This window comes from Ammospiza nelsoni, chromosome 4 (assembly GCF_027579445.1).
Source record: "Ammospiza nelsoni isolate bAmmNel1 chromosome 4, bAmmNel1.pri, whole genome shotgun sequence".
NCBI lineage: Eukaryota > Metazoa > Chordata > Aves > Passeriformes > Passerellidae > Ammospiza > Ammospiza nelsoni.
The window spans coordinates 52,975,288-52,996,976 of record NC_080636.1 but is presented as its reverse complement, the minus strand read 5'-3'; the positions used below and the strand labels follow the sequence as shown (position 1 = coordinate 52,996,976).

The window sequence follows — 21,689 nt, the reverse complement described above, 5'->3', positions numbered from 1 at the left end:
ACTGCAGCCACGGCTGTCTCTGGCCTCCACATTTCCAACCACGTTGGAATTTAGGGTATAGGGAATATGGTATGGTCAACATCACAAACACAATGTATGGTAAGGGGATGCAATACCATTTCACAACTAATTTCATCTGAAATCTGGAACAATGCTTTCGAAGACAATACAGAGCAATACTGAAAATGAAACTGTGCACTGCAGGATTTTTAATTGCTAACAAAAACAAATAGAAAAAAGACCAGCAAGAAGGTCAATAATGACAATTTGTCTTCACAGATGGGTAATGTAAACTTATGAGCAAATAAATCCAAGCAAAATCTGATAAGAACCTACACTGATTTCAGAACAATGCAAGAAACTCTAAGGAGAGAAACACTGGTGAAGAAAATTAGGCGGTAGGGAACTAAAGGAAAACATCACTCCTAAAAAAATCCAAAATCCACTCAAAGAGGATAGCAATTTCTAGTTTGACCATAACCATCAACAAGAATTCATGTTACAATGTATTAAATACTGTCCTTTAAATAAAACTCAAAATACAAAGGCACAGAATTAGAGAGACCACATGAAACAGTATTTTACTAACATCCATTTTGCATCTGGGGGTTTCTTATATAACAAAAGGATACTAATTTCAGAAATTCTGCTTTGTAAAATCCAACTTTTCAACAAGGCTGTATAAACACTTCTTATCAATGTATCAATCTGTAATTTGGTTTGACAGGAAACCAGGAAATTGTGGTACTACAACAGAGGCACTAGACAATTCTTGCCCCACAACTTCTATTGCATGATGTGGCATTTATGAAGGACACAAGTACACAAAGCCAAACTATACATACAAAACAAAACACTTAAGGTTAACAAAATCAGTACCAACAAAAACAAAAAATTAAGAAATTATGATTACTAAAAGCAAGTGCACAGAGTACATAAAGGTATTAAAGATTAAACACAACGATCTGCAAGCACGCAACAATTTACAAGACAACTGTTACCTTGAAGAATCTTAAATGTACATAAGCAATTTTTTATTTTCCTTAAGGCACTTGCAACTGTAAAGCTGATAATACAAAATTAATTACCAGAAATTGTTCTAAATTAGTGAGCTAAAAGGCCAATCATTAATCTTCCCCATCATTTGATGGTTAATCCATAGCTGTCTGCAATGCTTGGAATGCATCTCTACGCACCACCAGTTGAAGACACTTGTAAGCTAATAACTGCAGCACTTGCCTTAGCCGTTAATTTTAGCTTAATTTGACATCCAACAATTTACTAATTGCCAAGGAGAAAAATTAGCATACAGCAATAAGAAAGGGTAAGATGATTGACATTTGCATTAAAGAACTTTGAGAAAATATTGTAACTATACATTCAGATTTTTTGCCTTTTCTTTCCATTTTCAGGTGGGCAATTTCATAGACTAGAGAGAGGAAAGGAATATCTTGCCAGACAGGTCAGACAATTCCTCATAGAGTCTGCTCAGTGCAAATCAGCTCCTGTGCTTGTTTAAATAAACTCTTCATAATTAATGAATAAACTCTTCATAATTCCAAAAAGCATCACAACTTTTTGAATCTTAAATAGGATTTTATTGACCTGCATTTTCCACTTCTCCTCTACTAACACTGTTTCATAAGTGTAATCCAATCTCCAAACACAAACAGGCCTGTTTAGACAGGAGACACTACTATCACAGATATCAAAACTAATTTTCAACTCAGCAGAGGAAAAGATACAAAGGTACTGTGTGCACCACACACTGAGTTACAGTCTGTAACCCACTGACTTAAGGAATCTCTGGGCTATTTCTGACTGGTTCACAGATGGAAGCTAAGCAAAGCAAGTTCAAATATACTTTGCAGGGTAAGAGGTTTCTAAAGGAAGAGTCTAAACTTCCACCAGAAACACATTCAATGATGTACAAGGTGCAGGGAAACCACTGCTCCAGGATGGTTTGCTGTTCCTGTATCTTGCATTTTCACCTAAGTAGCAAGAGTTCTGCCTTTTTTTTTACTCATCTTGAGAAAAAAATAATTTCTAGAATTAGAAAGCAAGTACTAGTCAATACAATTCATAAAAGTCTGCTTTTCTGAGGGAGAATTTTATGCATGTTACAGCATTTTACCTCTAGTCAAGGTACAGCTTACTGTTACATCATCATACAACAACAAAGTCAAACTGCATATTGAACATGTATTAGCTCATTTTCACTAAGGAAATTATCACTTTTAATGAGTTTAAATTGCAAGACACGAGCACACACTATCATACAAGATATGTATTTTCTCACTATGTCAATCACTGCCACAGTTCAGGGGACTGTCAAACCCTATCTGTACATATTTGATATTTAGCTATTAACAAAAATATTCTGTAACTAAATTCAGCATTTATCACCCCATTGTTGCAATGCCCAGCGACAGGTTTTATGCACTGCTCACTTCTGCCATCCTTTTCCACTATCTCCATATATTGTTGCCAGCCCTAAAGCAAAGATTCCACATCCATAATTTCAAAGAATGGCCAGGAGATCTAATTGAGGCCCCACAATGTGAGCAGAGGTAGCTGCAATTATGGAGGAGGATTGCTTCACACTGCAGCAATAGCAAAGAAAGCCATTTACAATTGTTGAGGCTGCAGACATATGTCCCATCTTCCATGCTTTTTTTATACCAAGTCATAGAGATAAGAATCCTCTCTCTCCTCAAACTTCTTTACTTAGGAAGACTATTTCAGAGCTACTGGCCTCTTCATACACCAGATCTCTCTGCTGCTAATGTTTCCATAATTCTTTGTTTTGAGAGCTCTGGCACTTAGAAGCAAATCTCTATTACACTCTTCTTTTAAGGCTTCTCTGCAGCTTTATAAATTCTCAGTTTACCTTGCTCCCTTCTATTCTATCCCCATTTCTTTCAGTTTGGATTAGTCAAATGTTAGCATCCTGCAGCTTTATTCATGACATTGCACTCCCTCAAGCCAAGGGAATAATGAGATGGAGGAGCTCCCCATTAACATACACACTGCATGTGTAAGAGCCCATCACTGGCACACATCTCTGCCTGCTGAACAATGAAAATACATTCTTCTCCCTCCAGCTATTGGTTAGAGAAGCCTTCCCACACATCTGCTAGAGAAGAAGCTGTAAAAAGGAAACACCTCATAAAGGTGAGGGACTGCATCATCACAACACATTTGTGCTGGGGGTGCACAGCTCTAAAGAAGATTGCACATTACTGTCTCCAAGCTCCTTCTGCTCTCCATAACTCAGATGACAAGCTGAGAATCATTTCTATGTAGAATAAGTAATATTTATGAAAAACAACTATTTACATCATTAGACTGAACATAATATTGAACGATTTCATGGGTACTCCCAGCTTTTCTTCACTGACATACTGGGCATGGCACAAGTGACAAGCAAAAACTGGCAGTGGTACAATGACCTCTGGGCCAGGAACCTCTGCTTCCCCTCAGGGCAATGCAGATACACTTTTCAGAGGACTGAAGAACACCTGAAGCCTTCAAATCTCCCTGGAGCTGAAGATCTCAGCTGTGGGAGACCCTCCTGCCCTCATGACAGGGATAAAAAACAGACAAAAGCGTCCTAAGCAAATCCTGGATGCCAACGGGATTTGGATTCCAGATTCCGATGGCCTCTTACCCTCTAAAACTACTGAGCCACATTTACTTCTCTGCAAATTAGTTGCCACCATATATTAACCCCTCCACCACCTAATCTCTGCAGCTTTTGCTGGTTTTCCCTCGTCAGACAGTGATGAAAGCCTGGCAAACATAGCACACGTAAATGCTCTGGGCTTTTTCTCTCCTCCCTTAAATTAAATGAGGAGGGCACAAAAGAATATGTAAATTTACTTAACAGTCACAATGTTTATTACAACTGTACTTTAGACTGAAAACTAACAATTAGTTAGAAATACACTGTACTGTAAGGTCCCACTATTAACATTTTAAAATTATACTTCTCATTCAGATCAATGAATAAAATTCTTCCACTTAAACAGAACTGCCACTTACACATATTAACATCTCTGAGTCTTACTCACTGAAAATTTCTTGAGCTACTAAAACCAAACATAATTCTTCACCTGAATATATTTTCTTTAACAGAAAGGTAACATGAATCAACTTTTAAGTAGTAAAATATATTTAAGGGCCTGAAATAAGCAGATGTTAGTCTTCCCAGTTTAAAACATTCAGATAATTTAGGAGTGCATTGCACTGTGTAAATAATTTTATTATTTTAAAAACTGGGGAAGCTGAAAGGTTAAAGGGGAAGTTTTCCACCATTCTTTACTTGTTTCCTATTATTAACCCCCAAATCATTGGTCCTTTGTAAAAAGTAACAGGACTAGACAGATAAAAATCTAAGGCTGAGTCAGCATGGTTGCAATGTTTAAAAAAATAGAAGTTTTTGGATGCTTTCATAAATTCAACACTGGCCAGTCAGAACAAACTGGAGCTGTGATTTAATTTTTCCAACAGTATTTTCATTGAACTAGAAGCAACAGATTAAACACCTTTGTATACAATGGTTTAATATCTGGAAAGCATCAAAAAATAATATGGAAATTAACAATATATATGAGTAATACTAAGAAATTTGGCTTTTAAAAGGTTGCACACACCTACACACCTTCTAAATTGTGAATGCAAGGAAGCCAATGCAGTGCAATTATGCTGGAAAAGCCACTGCTGTTCATAAAACGCTGTGCAGCTGTTGGAGGAGAGGGTTACAGTGACAAACAGCTTCCCTGCTACAAAGGTGGCAGGAAATCTATCAAACTGGACAATAAAATTGCAATTGAGTTTCTTTGGCTTTTTATAGCAGCTGCATGTATCTTGATGTGTAGCTCTGCAAAACCTATCCAATTGTGTAACACTGGTCCTTTATGTACTTGTTCTTTATCATGGAATGGTGTTATAAATTAGTGGCACGAATGGCACAGAGGGTTATAAAAAGGAAAAATAAGCAGTAACCCAATACAATTAGAGAGAAATAGGAAAAACCCAAACTGGTTATTCTCTCAGCAATGTTAAAGAAATATTTTTGTTCCCATAATTCCCACATTACTTTGAAAGCATGCTAGAAATCAAAAACATCTGAGATGCACTTAGCATCGAACAATTTGCCCACTGAATTATGCCTACACCAGGTTATGTGTGAATCTCTATGAATCTCAATAGTGGTAAAACAGGACACAAGACCATTTAAAATAAGTAAAATTAACAGGATTAAAAAATCATTATAATTATCTGTTAGTGTAAAAGGACATTTTTCAAGACCTTTTTTGTGATTTATCCTAATTTATGTTTATGTAATAGACAGGGAGCTCTGAAGAATCATCTAGTTTCATCTGGCTAGTAGCATGAATTGTATGTATTGCTTACAAAAAAAGTTCAAATGGAAAGTGCATAATAAAGGTCAAATTTTAAAATCTTGATAATGGCACCATCATTCATATCCATATTGTCAAGTTTGGTTTTGGCTGCTTTTGCTGTTTAAATACTGTCATTTAGGCTTCTGGAACTAGTATTAGTACTGATGGCCAAAGAAACTGAATTCCTTTAGGAGTTGTTCAATATTCCACCACCACACTCACACACTTCCAAATGTGCCATCATTCAACTTCTTCCGAAATGGTCTGGAAGAACAGATAGATATTATACATTGATCAGAAAGTCAACAAAGTCAGACTTGGGAAAACTTACAGGGAGTTATTTCTACAACCAAGGACACCTCCCTATTGCAGCATGCCAGGAACAAAAAATGAGAAACACAGACTGAAGTAGGTCATCTTCTCATTCATGGTGTTTCACAAAAACAAGCAGCCCTTAAAATACAAATTAATAAACCAGACCAACATTATCTATATTTATCTATTTTTTGGTCTTTTCTAAAACTGCAGGGTTTTGTTCTTGACATTTGGCCATGGCATCACAATAAAATCTTGGGATTTTTTTCTCTAGGAACTTTACATCATTGATTAGCCACATTAAGTCACTGAAAAGAATGACCAAAAATCCATATAACCTTTCTGACATAGATGTTGTTTAAACGAGATTTCTGACATTACATTATCTTACAAAAGGAGTCTAGGAATAGAACTACAGATTTTAAGATAATGTGCTAGCTAATTTCTAAATTCAAGATACCAAAGCTCTGACTAAGAGTTAAAAGGTGGCCTTTTATTCATCTCTCCATCTTTCCCAAGGGACAATTCCCAGCGATTCCCAGCAATCACACACGTGCTAAATTATGCCAGTTTTATATAAAAGCACATTAGGGATCTTTACTCTGGTTACAGCTTGCCAATTCACCCATGCCCTCTGCATCGTGGGGCAAAGAGAGGAAACTGGTTTTTGAAGACTGCAAAGCCAACAAAAAAGTATATTAAGAATGGTCCAACACCAAAAATGTGATCTCTGTAAGGGTTAAAGTGTGGCCCTGGGCACTTTGCACAGGAATTCCACTTAGCTAAGTAACTGTTTGATGAAGTTATTTCACCCATTTTTATTACACAGATTTTTACAATTGTCTCCCATAGCCCAACAATGCACTATGGGCCTCTGAATGCAATAAATAGAGCTGCAAAATAACAAGGTTTTTGCTGTCTGCAGAGACTGACCTTTGCTAAGCAAAAAAATTGTTCAAAATCCAAGATCTCAGAAATGCCAACAATTCCGTAGTATCATAAAGTGATCTTTTGGATTCACAGACATCCTTTTCACTGCTTAACTGCACACATTTAGAAATAGGTAATTTATAAATTAATTCATTTTAAGTAAATATTCTGATAACCAGAATAATTCTGAGGCCCACACTGGCCTCACTCTTGTTTAGAATAAGACAGTATAAAATATCTTTTGTACTACTGTGCCTCATTCAGAGAGCCACTAATAACTTTTATGATGTTACTATGGTTGTAAGAACAACAGACAGAACAATAACAAAGGGTAATAGTCTCATTCATGCTGCATGGATTTGCACTCTCACCTCATATTCCATGACAGTTTAACAGCAGAAACATCTACCTTAACTTGGATTTCTTTGCTTTTTACTCATTTGTTTTACAGCCTTTTGATGTTACTAAAAGGTATTTTTGTTGATGAATAGCTCTGGTGCGCCACCTTGTGTTGCTGCTGTTACTAAAAAGCAAGACCAGCACCAAAATTTTTCAGAAATGCTCCTAAAATTTGATGAATCTCACCTTTGAATGTGTGATTGACAGTGTATCCACCCACACACGCCAGCCACCCCACTCATATTTTATTGCATGGTACAGCAAAATCCGAAATATGGTATACACCATCTCAGTTATCTTCTGCTCCTCAGAAGTCTTTGGATTAAAACAACAAAGGGAAAGCATCCACTCCTGCCAGACAGAGCACTGCAACAAACTCCTGCAAAACACACACATGCTACTGAATCAGATTATAAAATATATCTTAGAAATATATACAACAGCTAAGTCAAGACTCCAACATGCTTTAAAAAATTGCTACATGCAAAGCTTCTCTAATTTTTCATACTGACACCTTTGCTAGAGCACAGAATTTGCTGAAACAGCAATGAAGGTGTATCTGCCCTCATGAGTTTAATTTGCTAGGAGAGACTTTGTTATTTATTTTATATAGTTGTGCATAAAGCAAGCCATCTTACCTCCTATTTTCTCTGCTGTTGTTAAACAGTTTAATCATATCTGAGAGAAAGGCTCGCCGCACCTCCAGAGTTTCTGGACACTGTGGAGAATTACGGATCAGGATTGCAATAACCTTCAAAATCTCTGAAAAACAGGTCATGAGTAACAAACTATTAGAACTAAGCACAGCATAAAACACAAGGCCTCTTTCAACAGTGTTTGCACAAGGAAAGGGACACCACATAAAAAAGTTGTATACTGAGAAAAAGCGCATCTCTATTGGAGAAGCAGGTTTAAGTATAACAAATCCCTTCTTCCGATACTTTTCAAACCTAGTCACCCATCAGGGGGATTTGTATACCTCTAAAGAACATGGAATTCATTGAATTACCATGTTTAAGTAACACAAATATTACTGCATGACAATTGACAAGCTATCAGAATCTGTCAGAACAATTTTTACATGAGGTTCACCTAAAAAAGCATCCTTCAGAAAACCAATATATGAGAAAAATGCTCTACCTTATGAGATTTTGCTCTACCTTAACAAGACTGAATTTTCAAAGAATGCAACCAACTTCCAATTAAACTTATCCGTTTCTGTTATAAAAAAAAATCATATAAAATTTTATCTCTTATTATCACAAAGTTTCCTGTGTTTTTAGGAGGTCAAAATTCAGGGTACATAGCACTTTTTGAAGTAGAGGGGCAGTGACTTTCCTTGCTACTTTAAAAGAAGTCAACTTTGTAAATGAATTAGGGTGCAATTTGAACACAGTCACTGTGATAGTTGCAGTTCATCTTGTACAACTTCTTTAAAGAGAAATTCCTTATCTGATAACAGTAATGATCTAAAAAAGGGACTCTAGAAGTCACTCTTCCTACCAGACCTACATTATTTCAGAATCAACTCAGTCCCCATATAGTCTATATTGACCACAGCAGTGACTGTCAACTCCAAAAGTCTAAGGAGAAAGCAACAGAAACATGCTAACATCTCGTGCTTCATATGAATTTACCAGAAGGAAAATGGCACAATGCAACCAGATTTATTTCCTCCATTTCTGCTTTGCTTTCTTTTCTCTTCCCCCCTTTTCCACCTGACGTAAACTTACAACTGCGACCTACATTTAATGACAAAGCTAGAAAAGTGAAAAATCTGTTATTTCTCCAGAAAAAAGCTAACTCCCAAAACTATCATAAGTCCATTGTATTATGTACAGAACACATTAATAATGTACATAATTCAGGAAAGGAGATCAGAATTTTCTTTCAGTTCTAAAGACATCTAAAGTTTCATATCAAGATATTTCCAATAAAGTAAGCTAACCAGAACAGTGAGCAGATACATTTCTCCTATCTTCCATCTAGCATTGTCTTACTGAATTTAATTTAAGATGAAAGGTGTTTCCATATTTTAGGTAATTTAGTCTGACATCACTAGATAATGCATTCAAATTTTGCTGGAATACCTTAACATGTATTAAATCAAAGTATCCTGTGCATAAAAGTCTTGAAAAACCATTTCATAATGTTCTGCACAGCCAAAAAAGGTGAGTTATGAACTAGAGACACATAAAATGTCTTTCAAAAAGCTGTAGAGACATACTCTGTACATAACTGCAACTAAATACAAATAATGTGTCTTTTAGAGTGAAAAAAATGTAAAACTGAGATTAGAAGACTGATAGGTGTAATTAATAAGCTTGTACATTGGTGGGATTCTTTTAAAGCAGACTTTTCTTAAGGTAGCACTTAAAAACGTGTACCATACTTACGAGGATTTTGTATCTTCACCATTGAATCTGGGTCAGGATGTTGTTTATGTATTACTTGAGTGCAAATCTGTTCAGTCAGAATCTAGCAAGAAAAAAGAAGATGCCATATCAATGTACATGAAGAGAGCTTACTGAAAAATACTGGATGCAGTACAATCAACATCATTCTAAAAATGATCCCAAAAAATCCCCACTAACTTTCTTGATAATTTAATTCATCCTGTTTCTAAAACTCTGTAAGCTGCTTTATTCTTTTATTTCTCTCTTAAGTGCATACTGTTATTTAAAGTACACTGGAAGATGAATGTGAATCTAACCAAAGCAATTATCCTAAGGGAAGATCATTGCTATAATAAAATTCCACATCTACATGAGCATCTGGTTGAGACATACAGGTTACTCATTATCTAGAATTGTTCATAATGAGCATAACCAAGTTAAGGAGGGGATAAATCCAAAGCAGTGAGCTTTGGGGGGGGAAAAAGCAGCATTCAGCTGCATCACACTAAGGTTTAGTGTCATCTGGAACATATCAGCAAAAATATGTAAGCAATTTTCTAACAATGTCTTACAAGTAATTAGAAAGATTGAATCCTAACTACAGTGTATGACTACCTCAAACAGGACATTGTATGTGGTCATGGTGAATAAGCTTGTCTGAAGCATCAGCCTTTCAGCCAACAAAGAGAACAATCCATGTCCAAGCATGACTTCAGCTTTTCTCCTAAAATGGTAGAGAAAGATTAAAAAAACACGCATTCCATTTGCTTTAGGGGAGAAAAAGTTCAAAACATGTGTCTCAAGAAATATAAAATCACTGTTAAGATATTTTTCTTGTTTGTTTCTTAAGTCTTTCACTTTTGGTGAAGGAAAAGGGGAAGTGTTCGAATTCTGAAAGGACAAATCATTCCCTGAAGGCAGCCACCTTTCTTCCGTAAATGAGGTCCACTCACCCATGGGCCCCAAGAGCTGAAACACAGCCTTAGAGATTTCTGGATAAACACTGAGGAAAGCACACCTTGGCCCTCACTTCACTCCAAAATGCAACCATGGACAGCAATCTCAATAGTTATCTACTATCACAGTCAAGTCAAGACACATTAAAGCTAGTTCTCAGTAACATGGGGTTCTGTCTCACCAGTCTAATTCTTGCTATTGATTTCACTGGAAAAGGGTCAAATCAAAAAGAAGAAGGCCATACTGCAAGTAACTATTCAATCAGCTTGATAAGGAGTGATAATGCCTGGACACTAGCTGCCAGCAACAAGCACTTCCACCATATCAAAAACACATTTGTGACAAATAGACTGAGGGGTAGTTGAAGAAGAGCAGCTCCTATTCAGTGAAGCCTATTTAGTGATTAACCTCCATTATAGCTTTTTTCCCCTTTACACACAAATGCGTGTATACACACCCAATAATTTATTCCCAAAGCAACAAATAGAATGTCTGTGTCACAACCTACCTTTACTCCTTCCTTTCTTGGGAGGTTTAGTTTTAAGACCCAAATCAGTACTTACTTTGGAGAAAGATGCTTTAAGAAATATCCCATCACTTTCAGAGCTTGCACTCTGATGCCTTCACTTTGTGATGCTAAAAGCTTGTAGACAACCCTAAGTGGAGAAAACACATTGGTCTTCTGTCAATGTGAATAACAAATGCAGGTTTTTGCTCCTTGTAAACCTCCCATAAAAACTTCAGACATCTAAATGTATTTATCAGTTACATCCAATTTCTTTGATCACTTACTTTTTAGACAGTCAAGTGTTTAGGGCCACATCACTATCTGATTCTAGTTGGACTGTGGTTCATAGTATTCAACAGATCTTTACATCTGTGAAATACAATTTTACTTATCTACATGAACTACTAAGCTCTTTTTAAAAAAAGAAAATATTCATTTCCAAATGTTCCATGAAATCATATTGGAACAGAAGGCACAGTACTTATCCTTTACCATAAATAAGTTAAGATAAAAATTTTGAAGAAATTTGGATCATTTCACTAGGGAGAAGGAAAAAGCCTACCTCATTTAAACAATTTTGGAAAGACTTTCCAAAACTATCCCATGTTACAATATAGCATTTTAGATCTGCAAGTTTTAGAGTTCAAAGGAATTTAAGTTTTTAGGCCTTATCTGCACATAACTGAGCACTCATCAATAGTTACATACTTTTATTTTTATATACCCAAAACTAATTCTGAGGACACCTGAACTAAGACACAAAAAAAAAAAAAAAATTAGTTCTATACCAGATACCAGAATTAAAGGTAAAACCAAAGGTGATTAAAAAACAGTTATGTATAACAAATAATTTATCCTGGAAAATGCTGCAACCACAGAAACTATAGAAGGAAAGAAATAACCAAAACTTATGATGCACTGGCCATTCAAGCAATGGAATCCATTTCTCCTCTTTTCTTTACAGAATACTATCAGGATTTCCTAATTGTATAGGGGAAAAGCATTTCCTTGGTTTTTTTTTCTTCCCCCCACTAGATTGGTTACTTTAACATTTTAACTTTAAGAGAATTCCAAATATTTATTTATAAAGTTTTGGAAAATTATTTTTAAATTTCAAGATTATTATGTCTTAATTGCAAAAAGTAGATGTATCAAGAAGCATACAAACAATCCATTAAGTGACTGGAGACAATACCAGAGCAAGGAGTGTAACAAATGAGACAGGAAAACAAAGTGATTTCTCACTGTGGACTGACTATTCATGCTGACTTGCTCATACACTTGTTAACAAAAAATAAAAGCACCTACTGCTAGTTGTTAAATAAAACCAAATGTACTGCATTGGAGACCCAACCTGACATTCAAATACTTTAGTATTTAGAGGTCTTTATTAGTTTCCCATACGTAACACATTACCATACAAATGAACTCAAATCTGATGAAAATGGGTAAAAAGAAAAATAATCAGTCCAGCACTAAAAGGGGAGAAAACAGAAACATGCCTGAATGCAGTCTCTTGAGAAAGGGCAACTGGAAAAAGAATATATATATATATAAACAGGGATTAACCAATAGGTGCAACTAAATAGGTGTAAGAAATGAGACTCTGCCTTTACACAGTGAGAGAATTTCTATTCCCCATATCCTTCTATGAGTTGTTCTTACATTTGTTTGCCTGTACCAATTTTTTCCCCACTGTGTTCAGGCAGGTTCCTGTTAAATTAGGAAAATTCAATACTGTGACCACCCTCTGAGAGCTACAAGACAAAAGGAGTCATAACTTAACTCCTCTAGCAGATTTCTACTTGTACAAGTAGAATTTGCTATTTCTCCTACTTTTCTCTCACGATAGTGTTCAACACTTTTTTTCTATTTGTTGGGAAAAAGATTCCAAACAGTGCATACCACAAAGTGCTACTTTTAAACAAATAAAAAGTTTTTCTGGAAAAGTCCCACAGGAAAAAAAAATGGGCAGAGAACTAACAAGGATCAGAACACATCTGAATCAATTTTTGTCAGTTGTAAGACATCTGTAAGAATGGGGGGCTGAAGACAGAGCACCAGCAGATCAAGACATCAATGCACAGACTGAAATGGATCTCTCCCTGTTTAAGTGTGACTGGCAGCTTGGAAACATTAAAAAAAAAGACCTCATTGATAATAAATCCAACAGCACCTCTTGTCAAAATGAACACCTGGACCCAAAAATCTCCCAAGATGAGGAGTCTCTGATTGCAACACACACACTGATGAGAACCATTCAGATTTCATGGGAATTCTTGCAAGCAATAGCATGGTCAAAACACTGTTTCCTTTTTCCCACTTAGAAAATTCAAACTTACTGTAATCCATTCCTCTGATCAAATGCAGGAATCATAGAACCAGGATGCTCTGACATCAGAGCAACCAGCAACTGCAAGACATCCATTAGATTGTCATCCTGTTGGATAAAAGTTACAAATTTGAATTCACAACACATAAACACCAGAACATTGTTTTGGCTAAAAGAACCACTACAAAACATTTCAAAAGTATGTGGAGATTAATAATAAACTAAGGACCAAATCACTTTGGCCAGGATCAAAAGAACTGTAGCTCTAAAGGCAAGTGCAGGAGAAAACATTGCAAAAAATATACTTAATTGTTTAGGGTGAACAGTGATATATCAGTGTCTGGGATGTAAGGATTTGACAGGCAATGGAAATTTAGACCATGTTACTTCCTTCCACACACATGCTCCTCTGTTTTCATGTGCAGTTCCCAATCCTTTCCTGCACAGGAGCTACAAATAAACTGCTGCACATTTTCTGGGGCACAGGGTGCTGTTTAATGAAAAGTTTCTACTCAGAAATGTCCAAACCATGAGGAAAAAAATACTACCACCTGCCACAGACAATATTTTAAATGGGTAATTCAAGTCGCTTAGTAAATTTTTCCGTACTTTTAATTTAAAGCACTCTAAGCTACAGTTCATTAACTTGTTCCCAGTTCATTGTAACTAAAAATAACCTCAGAAATAACAAAATGTAACTGTCTTTTCACATACTCTGTAGTATTAAAATGAAAGTTTATTTTAAAACAAAAAGAGTCCACAAATAAAACACTGACCAACACTTTTGAATAAATACTCTGATTCTTTACTCTAGAGTACTCTGTACAAATACTCTAATACTCAATTAGAAAAATCAGTTTTACATTCTCCTAAACAACTCTGTTCACCTGATGATATTAACAGCTGACATTACAGATGCTATCACTATTTAGCCATATGAGAAGGTTAAATTTTACTTTTATTGTTGATGTTTTTCTGAATCCACAGTTAGACTGTGGGATTCAGCATTCATGGATCTTTGACACATGAGTATGCAAACTGCCAGATATTTCAAACATCACATCTTCATCTGAAGGCTATGTAAAGCTTCTGCTATTTTAGTTCACTCTTATATGGTACCAAGGGTCTTATTATTTACTTCTCCACATAAAGTAGAATTGCTTGACTATGGTAATACCAAGTAGTAGTAACCAGCACAGAGAATAAAATGAAAGTATAGGTGTAAGCAAAATTCTTTAAAAATACAAAAATCCATACTGCTTGAAATGAAGTTCAATTAATTCCTTATTTTACCCATTTCAAGCACCCTTACAGAGATGAGATCAGTTAGATTTATGTCCCCATTTCCCTTGTCTTTGATGTTGCATCTGGCATAAAGTGCCTTTTCCTGGTGCTAAAATATGAAGATGCAGATGTATCAGTGGTAACCAACATTTTCTCCCAATTAAATTTATATGCTTCTCTTAGATGCCATTAACATACATCTTTATTTTTTTAATGCATGTTTTCAATTTTATTGCTTTATTTAAGAAGCAAAATAAAAAGAAGAGGGAAAAGAAAACAAAAAATATTACTTAGGCAGCCTAAAACAAGGTTTTGACTTTTTTTAAAGTCAGTCTCACCATCTGTTTTTCTGCTTGGTAAATTGGTTTGTAGAACATAAGAAACCATTTTGAATTACTGGCTTAATGAACTTCAATCTAACATTGAACATAGCGCTTAAATCACTGCAAGAATATTGGCATATCAGCACACTACTCTAAGAATTGGACAATGTTTGCTACTTCCTCTGCAGAGCCATCTTGTGGCATAAAGGAGGTTATATTTGAAATTAGTCAAACATTTGGTCACAAACAGCACTAGTAAGGCATTCTTCATAAACACATCCCCCAAATTAAAAATTACCTCATGTATAGTAAGCAGGTAATTGAGGATAGCCTGCAATTCATCTTCCTTTATTCCATAGTCCTTCAAAAACAAACAGGTTTTAACTATCACCTTTTAAATAAAGAATGCTGTTTCCAAAAAATCATTGTTATAAGAAACGTTTATATCGCAAAGCAAGTACCACACACCAAATTTGCTTTCACCTGATCCTGTAATAGCTTCATAGTTGCAAGGCAGCTCCTTCCCTGCCCCCAAAAGCACCCACTGAATGCCATAAAAGTGTTTTAAAGCAATTTCAGCACAGGCATAAAAACAATATAAATAGCAATATACTATATGAAATTGTTAGAGTAATACATGTTAATTGATACAGTCAATTTGAACTGAGAGCTTCCTGTTAATAGAAGAATTAAATTGAGGTAGCATAAAGGACTCAAAAGCAGATCTGGGAGTTTATTACAAGCCTCTTAGCTATACCCATATCTATGTTTGGTTCTTATTTTCCACTAGAGAAGCCAATCTTCAGTTGCTATCAACTTTGAAGAAATCTCAATTATTTATGGCACCTATGCCAGCAATATGCCTTGAGGTATTTTTGTGAAAATAAAAGCCAACAGTTTCCAAGAACAGGATGAGGGTTGGCAAAAGCAGGCTTCTTCACTTATAGGGCTTTTATTTTTTAAAGCAAGTCCTTCATTTCCCAAAAAGATTTTGCACCACTATGTACAAACAGAAAACTTGCCAAAGGATCAAACTCAAACTTTTTCAATGGGTGCTCTATTTATTTTTGTGCTTGTTTTGGTTGGGGTAGAATTGATTTACAGGAGACAACACACACTGTGGTTTGGATTTGTGATGGAAACACTGTTGATAACATAGAGATATTTTTGTTATTGCTGAGCAGGGCTTACACAGAGAGAACAAAAACTTATGATAGGAAAAGGTCATGAAGAGCCTATAAGCAACAGAGCTGCTGAATTCCAATATTCCTCTAATGTCCAAGAAACAGTTATGAAACTTACTCATAGTCTTTCTTATCCTCCTCTGTCCCAATGACCCACAGCACATAGTATCAAATGTTTCTATTTAGTCTTTAGGCACTTATGACATAGCTGGCTGATACTGTTCGTGTAAAAAAAAAATAAATACTCATTTCCCCAACAGTAAACATTTCTAAGCTACTAACAGCTCCATTTCTAATAAAAACAGCTTAAAAGGGGAAAAAAAGTATCCTTTAGCACTGCTGTCTGTGGCAAGAGCCACAACAAAAAGAAGCACCTTACACGGCTGTTTCTATTTGCTATCTCAAAATTCAACATGTTTAAAGCACGTTAGGGACTTCTTTGTGAAAGGAAATTCAAATATCCTACCTTAATTTAAAGCTATCCTACCTTCATGACTAGCTGTTTAATGAACATCAACAAAAATGCTCGCAGGGATAAAATCTCCTTCTGAGTAGGCCGTGGACCATCTACAAAAAAAAAGCAGATAAATAAAAATTAAGAGTTGTTATTAGCACAGCATTTTCACAAAAAGAAAAATAAAAGGCAATTTCTGGGTGAAGAAGACACAATTCTAAGTCTTCCCAGCCTCCATTTCAGACCACAAAACACTACTGTGTTTTATCACTTTTTACTAGCAAAATGTCTGGACAGTGAGGTTCCACTAAGGCTTCACCTAAATTCTGAGGATTTTAACATTTCCTTGTAGTGTTATAAACCGACTCCATGCAAGGAATAAGACTGATACCAGAACTTTAAGTCAGAATTTCCAGATTTCAAAATTTTGCAGTTCACAGGTTTTTCCTAAGTTCCACCATAGCTCAAAGCAATAGCTACATTATTATAAACTGGCTAAATGCACAAAAATCAATCTTACAATGCCATGTACATAGAGTACCTTGAAAGATATGATTTAAATTTTTAACTCAAAGTCAAAAAGGACTGGCTTCTGCCATCTCTGTGTAAAGCAGACTTCCAAAGAAACATTTTAAATACCCAGACACTCAGTAGCTCCCAGGAGAGGCAAGGTTAAAACAACAGGTGCAACCAGGTGTCAAAGTCAAGTAAAAGCTTTGGTACAGAAAGCAAATGAAGTGCTGCAAATACATTTTGGGGAACAGTTTTTACATTTGCCTGTAGGGTCACAGATCTCATGATCTTAATCATCACAGAAAAGCAAACCATCTAGAGAATGAAAGTGATCATATGAGTCTGGTTTTATACAGCATAGGCCCACAGGCATATTTGGTTTAAGAACAGCTATTTTCAATATAAACCAGCCTAGTCAAAATAAGCCATTAAACTGCATTACTAAGACTCTCCTACTCATCCACTTGCCTCAGGCTCAATAAATGCATTATGAAACTAAGTAAATCCACGAGGGATTAAAAAGAAAGGAGAAAACATGCATGCTTTGCTTCTTAAAGGATGAAAAATACTACAAAACAATCCTTACAGCCCTCTAACAGGCAAGGCTGGTAATTTTGAGAAGTTGGTGGCAGGAAGTCAGACACATCTAGGGAGCACTCACTCCTAGTAAATCTACCTCTCTCCCATCTTCTCTCTCTGAAATTCCAAAAATAACTGAGAAAGACCATATTCCCAAGCACAGCTCTAATGTTCCAACATCCTACCTTTTCTCTGACCACCTCTGCCGAGTATCAGTTGACATAGGTGTCTGATGACAGAGGATTTTTTCACAATCTATAGCAAATCTAAGTTTGCTATAGATTGTGAAAAAAAAAATCTCTCAAGGACAAAAGCACACCACTCACTGTTACAGGGAACCCACCCCACTGAAAGGCAATTATTTCTGAAGAACTGACGGATCTCTTCTAAACATTGTATATAAAACTTTTATAAAACTAACACCAGATTGTGAGAATAAAACTCAATATACATATATGTACATACCTGTGCCCTTGGGAGTTATCCCACTGCGATCCTGAGGGTTCACCACCCAGTAATAATACTTGAGGGTGTGCATGACCAAAAGAACTGTCCCAACCCGCCGGATTGCGCCATAAATGTTAACAGTGGCAATGAACTCGGTGGACAGGTAAGTGTACAGGGTCAGCTGAACCTACACCGCCAGTCAGGAAAACAAAAAGCATCACACCTGAATTACAGCATGTCAGACAACTGAATTCTTACATTTTATCTATCAAAATGTCCTAAATAGATTTTCTCTGTATAGCTTAGTCTTAAAACCTCTGAAAACTGATGAAAAATTTAATTCTATTTCTGAAACTGTGCAGTGCTGGTAATAAGGTTTCAGTTGCAAAGTTTTGATCAAAGTTGTTCACTGTCAGAGAACAGAAATTCACCAAAACAAAAAATGCTCACTTCCAATTTATATCAAGACTTAAAATCTGACAACCAAGATAATTTCCTCTTCAAAAATTGCTGAGTTTTTCCCAGCTAACCCGTCCAAACTTCCTGCCCAGTCTGGGTCAAAAGTCACAACTCTGTTATGCAGAACACTACAAGTCTCCAAAATCCCAGAAAACCCTGAGAGCCTGCAAAACTTGACAATTATATGCAGCAAAACAGAGCCTGAAGACAATTCCTGGATGATTTCTGTTGTGGAGCGAGAACCCGTAATTCTTTGGAGTCAAGGCTTAGTGTCAACACTCCCAAATCAATACACTCCCAAATCAATACACCAGAAAATATCTTATTGATAAGGATAAGCAATTTTACCTGTGCTGGGATATGAATCCATATTGCAGGATTCAGGAGAACATGATCACACAGCTGCTTCAGCAGGGGTACCCCATTGTGTAAATTGCTCAGGTACTTTGAGAAGGCAAGGCAAAGTTCCAGCACAGCTCTGGTAACGTGAGCTTTGGAAGACTGCAAAAGAAGATTTGCTTAAAGAGAGCCCTGCAACAGTCTAGGAAAAGTATTTAACTCAAGAAAAAATTCAACATTAATGTAAAACATTAAGGAAGATTTACTTTACCTTTTCTAGGCTGTGTCCTATCACAAGGAAGCCTTTACAGGACAGCATCTGCTCTTGCATAGCAATAGAGTTCTTCAACAACTCCATGATGAATGCCAGTAAAGTAGAACTGGAAAACACGTTTTAGTAAACAAAAATGTGTTAAAGGGTTACAGCAAGATAATGTACTTCCAAATTAACACTCCCACAACACAATTCTGAGATACATGTTAAGTAAATGTTCTGTTATGTAACTCAGAACTTTTAAAACAAAAAGAAAGACTAATTTTTGAATGCTTGCTTCAAAAAACTTCTTTATTTTAATAATGCCTTTCTAACTTGAAATTCTGAACTCTGAGATAACCACAAAAGCAAAATCCTTCTGAATTCTTGCAAAAAGCAACGGTTAAGTTAGTACTACTCTGTGCTTTATGTTTCAACTACAAACTCCTGCAAGATAGGTTACAATTGCCATTCTACTTCTTAAGCTATCAGAGGAGCAAATATTTTTCTCTATACAGCTTTGCTGTTGTGCTGCTGCCAGAGGTAATATTCCTGTCAAGCCATTACTGCCTGTGGATCAAGACTTCAACCAGTTGAAAACCCCTGTATTGCTGGGCCAATTTGCAACTGCATCAAATCCCTGACTTATAACACAGATGCCCAAGTCTGAGCCAGCTCAGGAGACACCAGACACAAAGAGATGGTCTGAAGGAATATTGTTACCATCCCTTCTAAGAAACAATATGGATACAGATCATCTTTAAACAGCCATGAAGCTACAAATGCAGAGAATCAGAGCAGAATTCTAAGAAACAATCTCTTTGCTTTTACTGCTGCTCTTGAACTTAGGAGCTCTAGAGCTTCACCAGCTTCTGTGTCTGGGTGTTCAGAAGTGGGATGTAGTTGTACCAGAGCTCAAACCAGAGGAAAAGCCTAGCATCAACACTAAGTAACAGTATCTTCCAAAAATCTGAAGGTTAAAACAAAACCAAGAAAAATTCCAAGGAATGACTTCATGCTGCTGAAAAATTCACCCTTCCTGGAGTTTGTCTTGAAGCCTTCCCCAGTGAATTATCTCCATCACAGGAATAAGCTCAAGAGAAGTACCCACTGTTCTGCTACACAGGGAAAAAAAAAAGTTGTCAACTATAAAATTTGTGTACATTTTGATTCTCTGTGAGGTCTCACAGAACATGTGATGCAAACAAGTGCATCACTTTGAGGTCCTGCCTGTAACCCTTTTTGTTCTTACACATAATTCACTGTTGCACAAGACAATGCCAACTACTCTGCCATTGGATAAAGCAACAGGCAATTTCCTTACTTCAAAGGAACAAAGCCCAGGACACTGCAAGTACATGCACTCACCAAACAGTTGTGTCAATGTGGTCTGAGGAATATTGCCTATAGTCCAACTGTGCAAAGAGAGGGAAAAGCACCTGCACTCCTCCAATGGAGTGCAGGGCACTTTGGATGGAGTGCGTCAAGACTGCTTTCACATCCTGACAGAGAAAAAACATGAAATATTGAAACCTCATTCAGACACTGCTAAAAAGTTTGTTAAAATAGCCTTTAATTTCTTCAATATAAAAGCTGTATTATTACCAAACAAAAAGAAACAGTAAAAACAAACTGGCTGCCACAGTCACACTAAATGCCCAGAATGCCTGACCTACTGCTTTAGCTACAGATACTTCTAGACACAGATCTACAGTGCAGATCCTCAGGTGAATACACAGGAGGTGGCATTCAAAGGACAGGGAAGAAAAGGATTTCATATCCACAGGGCAAAGGATGGGAGATAGGGAACATCTGTAGGGGAGTGAAGACCTCAGAAGTGAGGAAGAAGGAATTTTTTTTTTCAAAGCTAACCCAGCCTTTGTATTTATTAATAGAATACTTTTTTTTTTTAGGATTCTTTGGCATCCTCTTTAGTTCAAGAAACAGGGGCAAGTCAAACCCAAAAAATCCCAACCTATACACAATTCCATATCAAAATCCCTATAAACTTGGATTTTAGGTTTTCAAACAGAAATAATTTGTACCCTCCAAATCTATGAAAATGTTGATTTACCTGCAGCATGAGGGCATGTGGTGAATGAACAAAAATAGAAGGGTTATCCTTAGGGGATGACTCAAGACACAGCTGTGCATCTGTAGCCCTTGGATTGTACATAAAAGCAATAGCACTGGAGAGCTTGCCATCATATAGCAACAATTTGTGATGTTCATCGAGGAAGAGATCACTTTCTGCCTTGAACTTGAACGTTCCCTGGATCGAGAAGCAGGATTGAGGAAGGAACAGAGAAAAAAATTAGATTAAGCACATCAAATATAAAGATCAGAACAAGTACTGCAAAAAAATGATTAAAATATTGCTTCTTTAACCAAGCAGTATTTCATAAAGAAAGGTTCTCATAAGAACCGAAGACTCATAAGACTCAAAGTCAATTTTACAACATTAAAATGGCAGAATTCTTTTGTCCCCTAAGAGTGTCATTGCCAGGATGGTGGGTAATGTAAAAGAACCACATCGGCCTGGAAACAGCAGGACTGTCAGCAATGTTCACTCAGAAGGAACTAATAATTGAGGAGCAGATAGAAAAGGA

At 36.4% G+C, this 21,689-nt stretch overlaps 1 protein-coding gene across 1 annotated transcript in view; it reads right to left on the bottom strand.

The window, feature by feature from the left end:
* Positions 1-21,689, bottom strand: part of LRBA (LPS responsive beige-like anchor protein) — a 372,144-nt gene that overhangs the window by 301,102 nt on the left and 49,353 nt on the right. The window contains exons 10-22 of the mRNA XM_059469874.1: positions 21,155-21,352; positions 20,449-20,582; positions 19,099-19,207; positions 18,837-18,989; positions 18,048-18,216; positions 16,524-16,603; positions 15,151-15,213; positions 13,256-13,353; positions 10,969-11,061; positions 10,064-10,172; positions 9,449-9,530; positions 7,691-7,814; positions 7,239-7,431 (exon numbers count right to left, since the gene is read on the bottom strand). Coding sequence (XP_059325857.1) covers positions 7,239-7,431; positions 7,691-7,814; positions 9,449-9,530; positions 10,064-10,172; positions 10,969-11,061; positions 13,256-13,353; positions 15,151-15,213; positions 16,524-16,603; positions 18,048-18,216; positions 18,837-18,989; positions 19,099-19,207; positions 20,449-20,582; positions 21,155-21,352 — 1,605 coding nt within the window. The remainder of the gene's footprint in view (positions 1-7,238; positions 7,432-7,690; positions 7,815-9,448; positions 9,531-10,063; positions 10,173-10,968; positions 11,062-13,255; positions 13,354-15,150; positions 15,214-16,523; positions 16,604-18,047; positions 18,217-18,836; positions 18,990-19,098; positions 19,208-20,448; positions 20,583-21,154; positions 21,353-21,689) is intronic.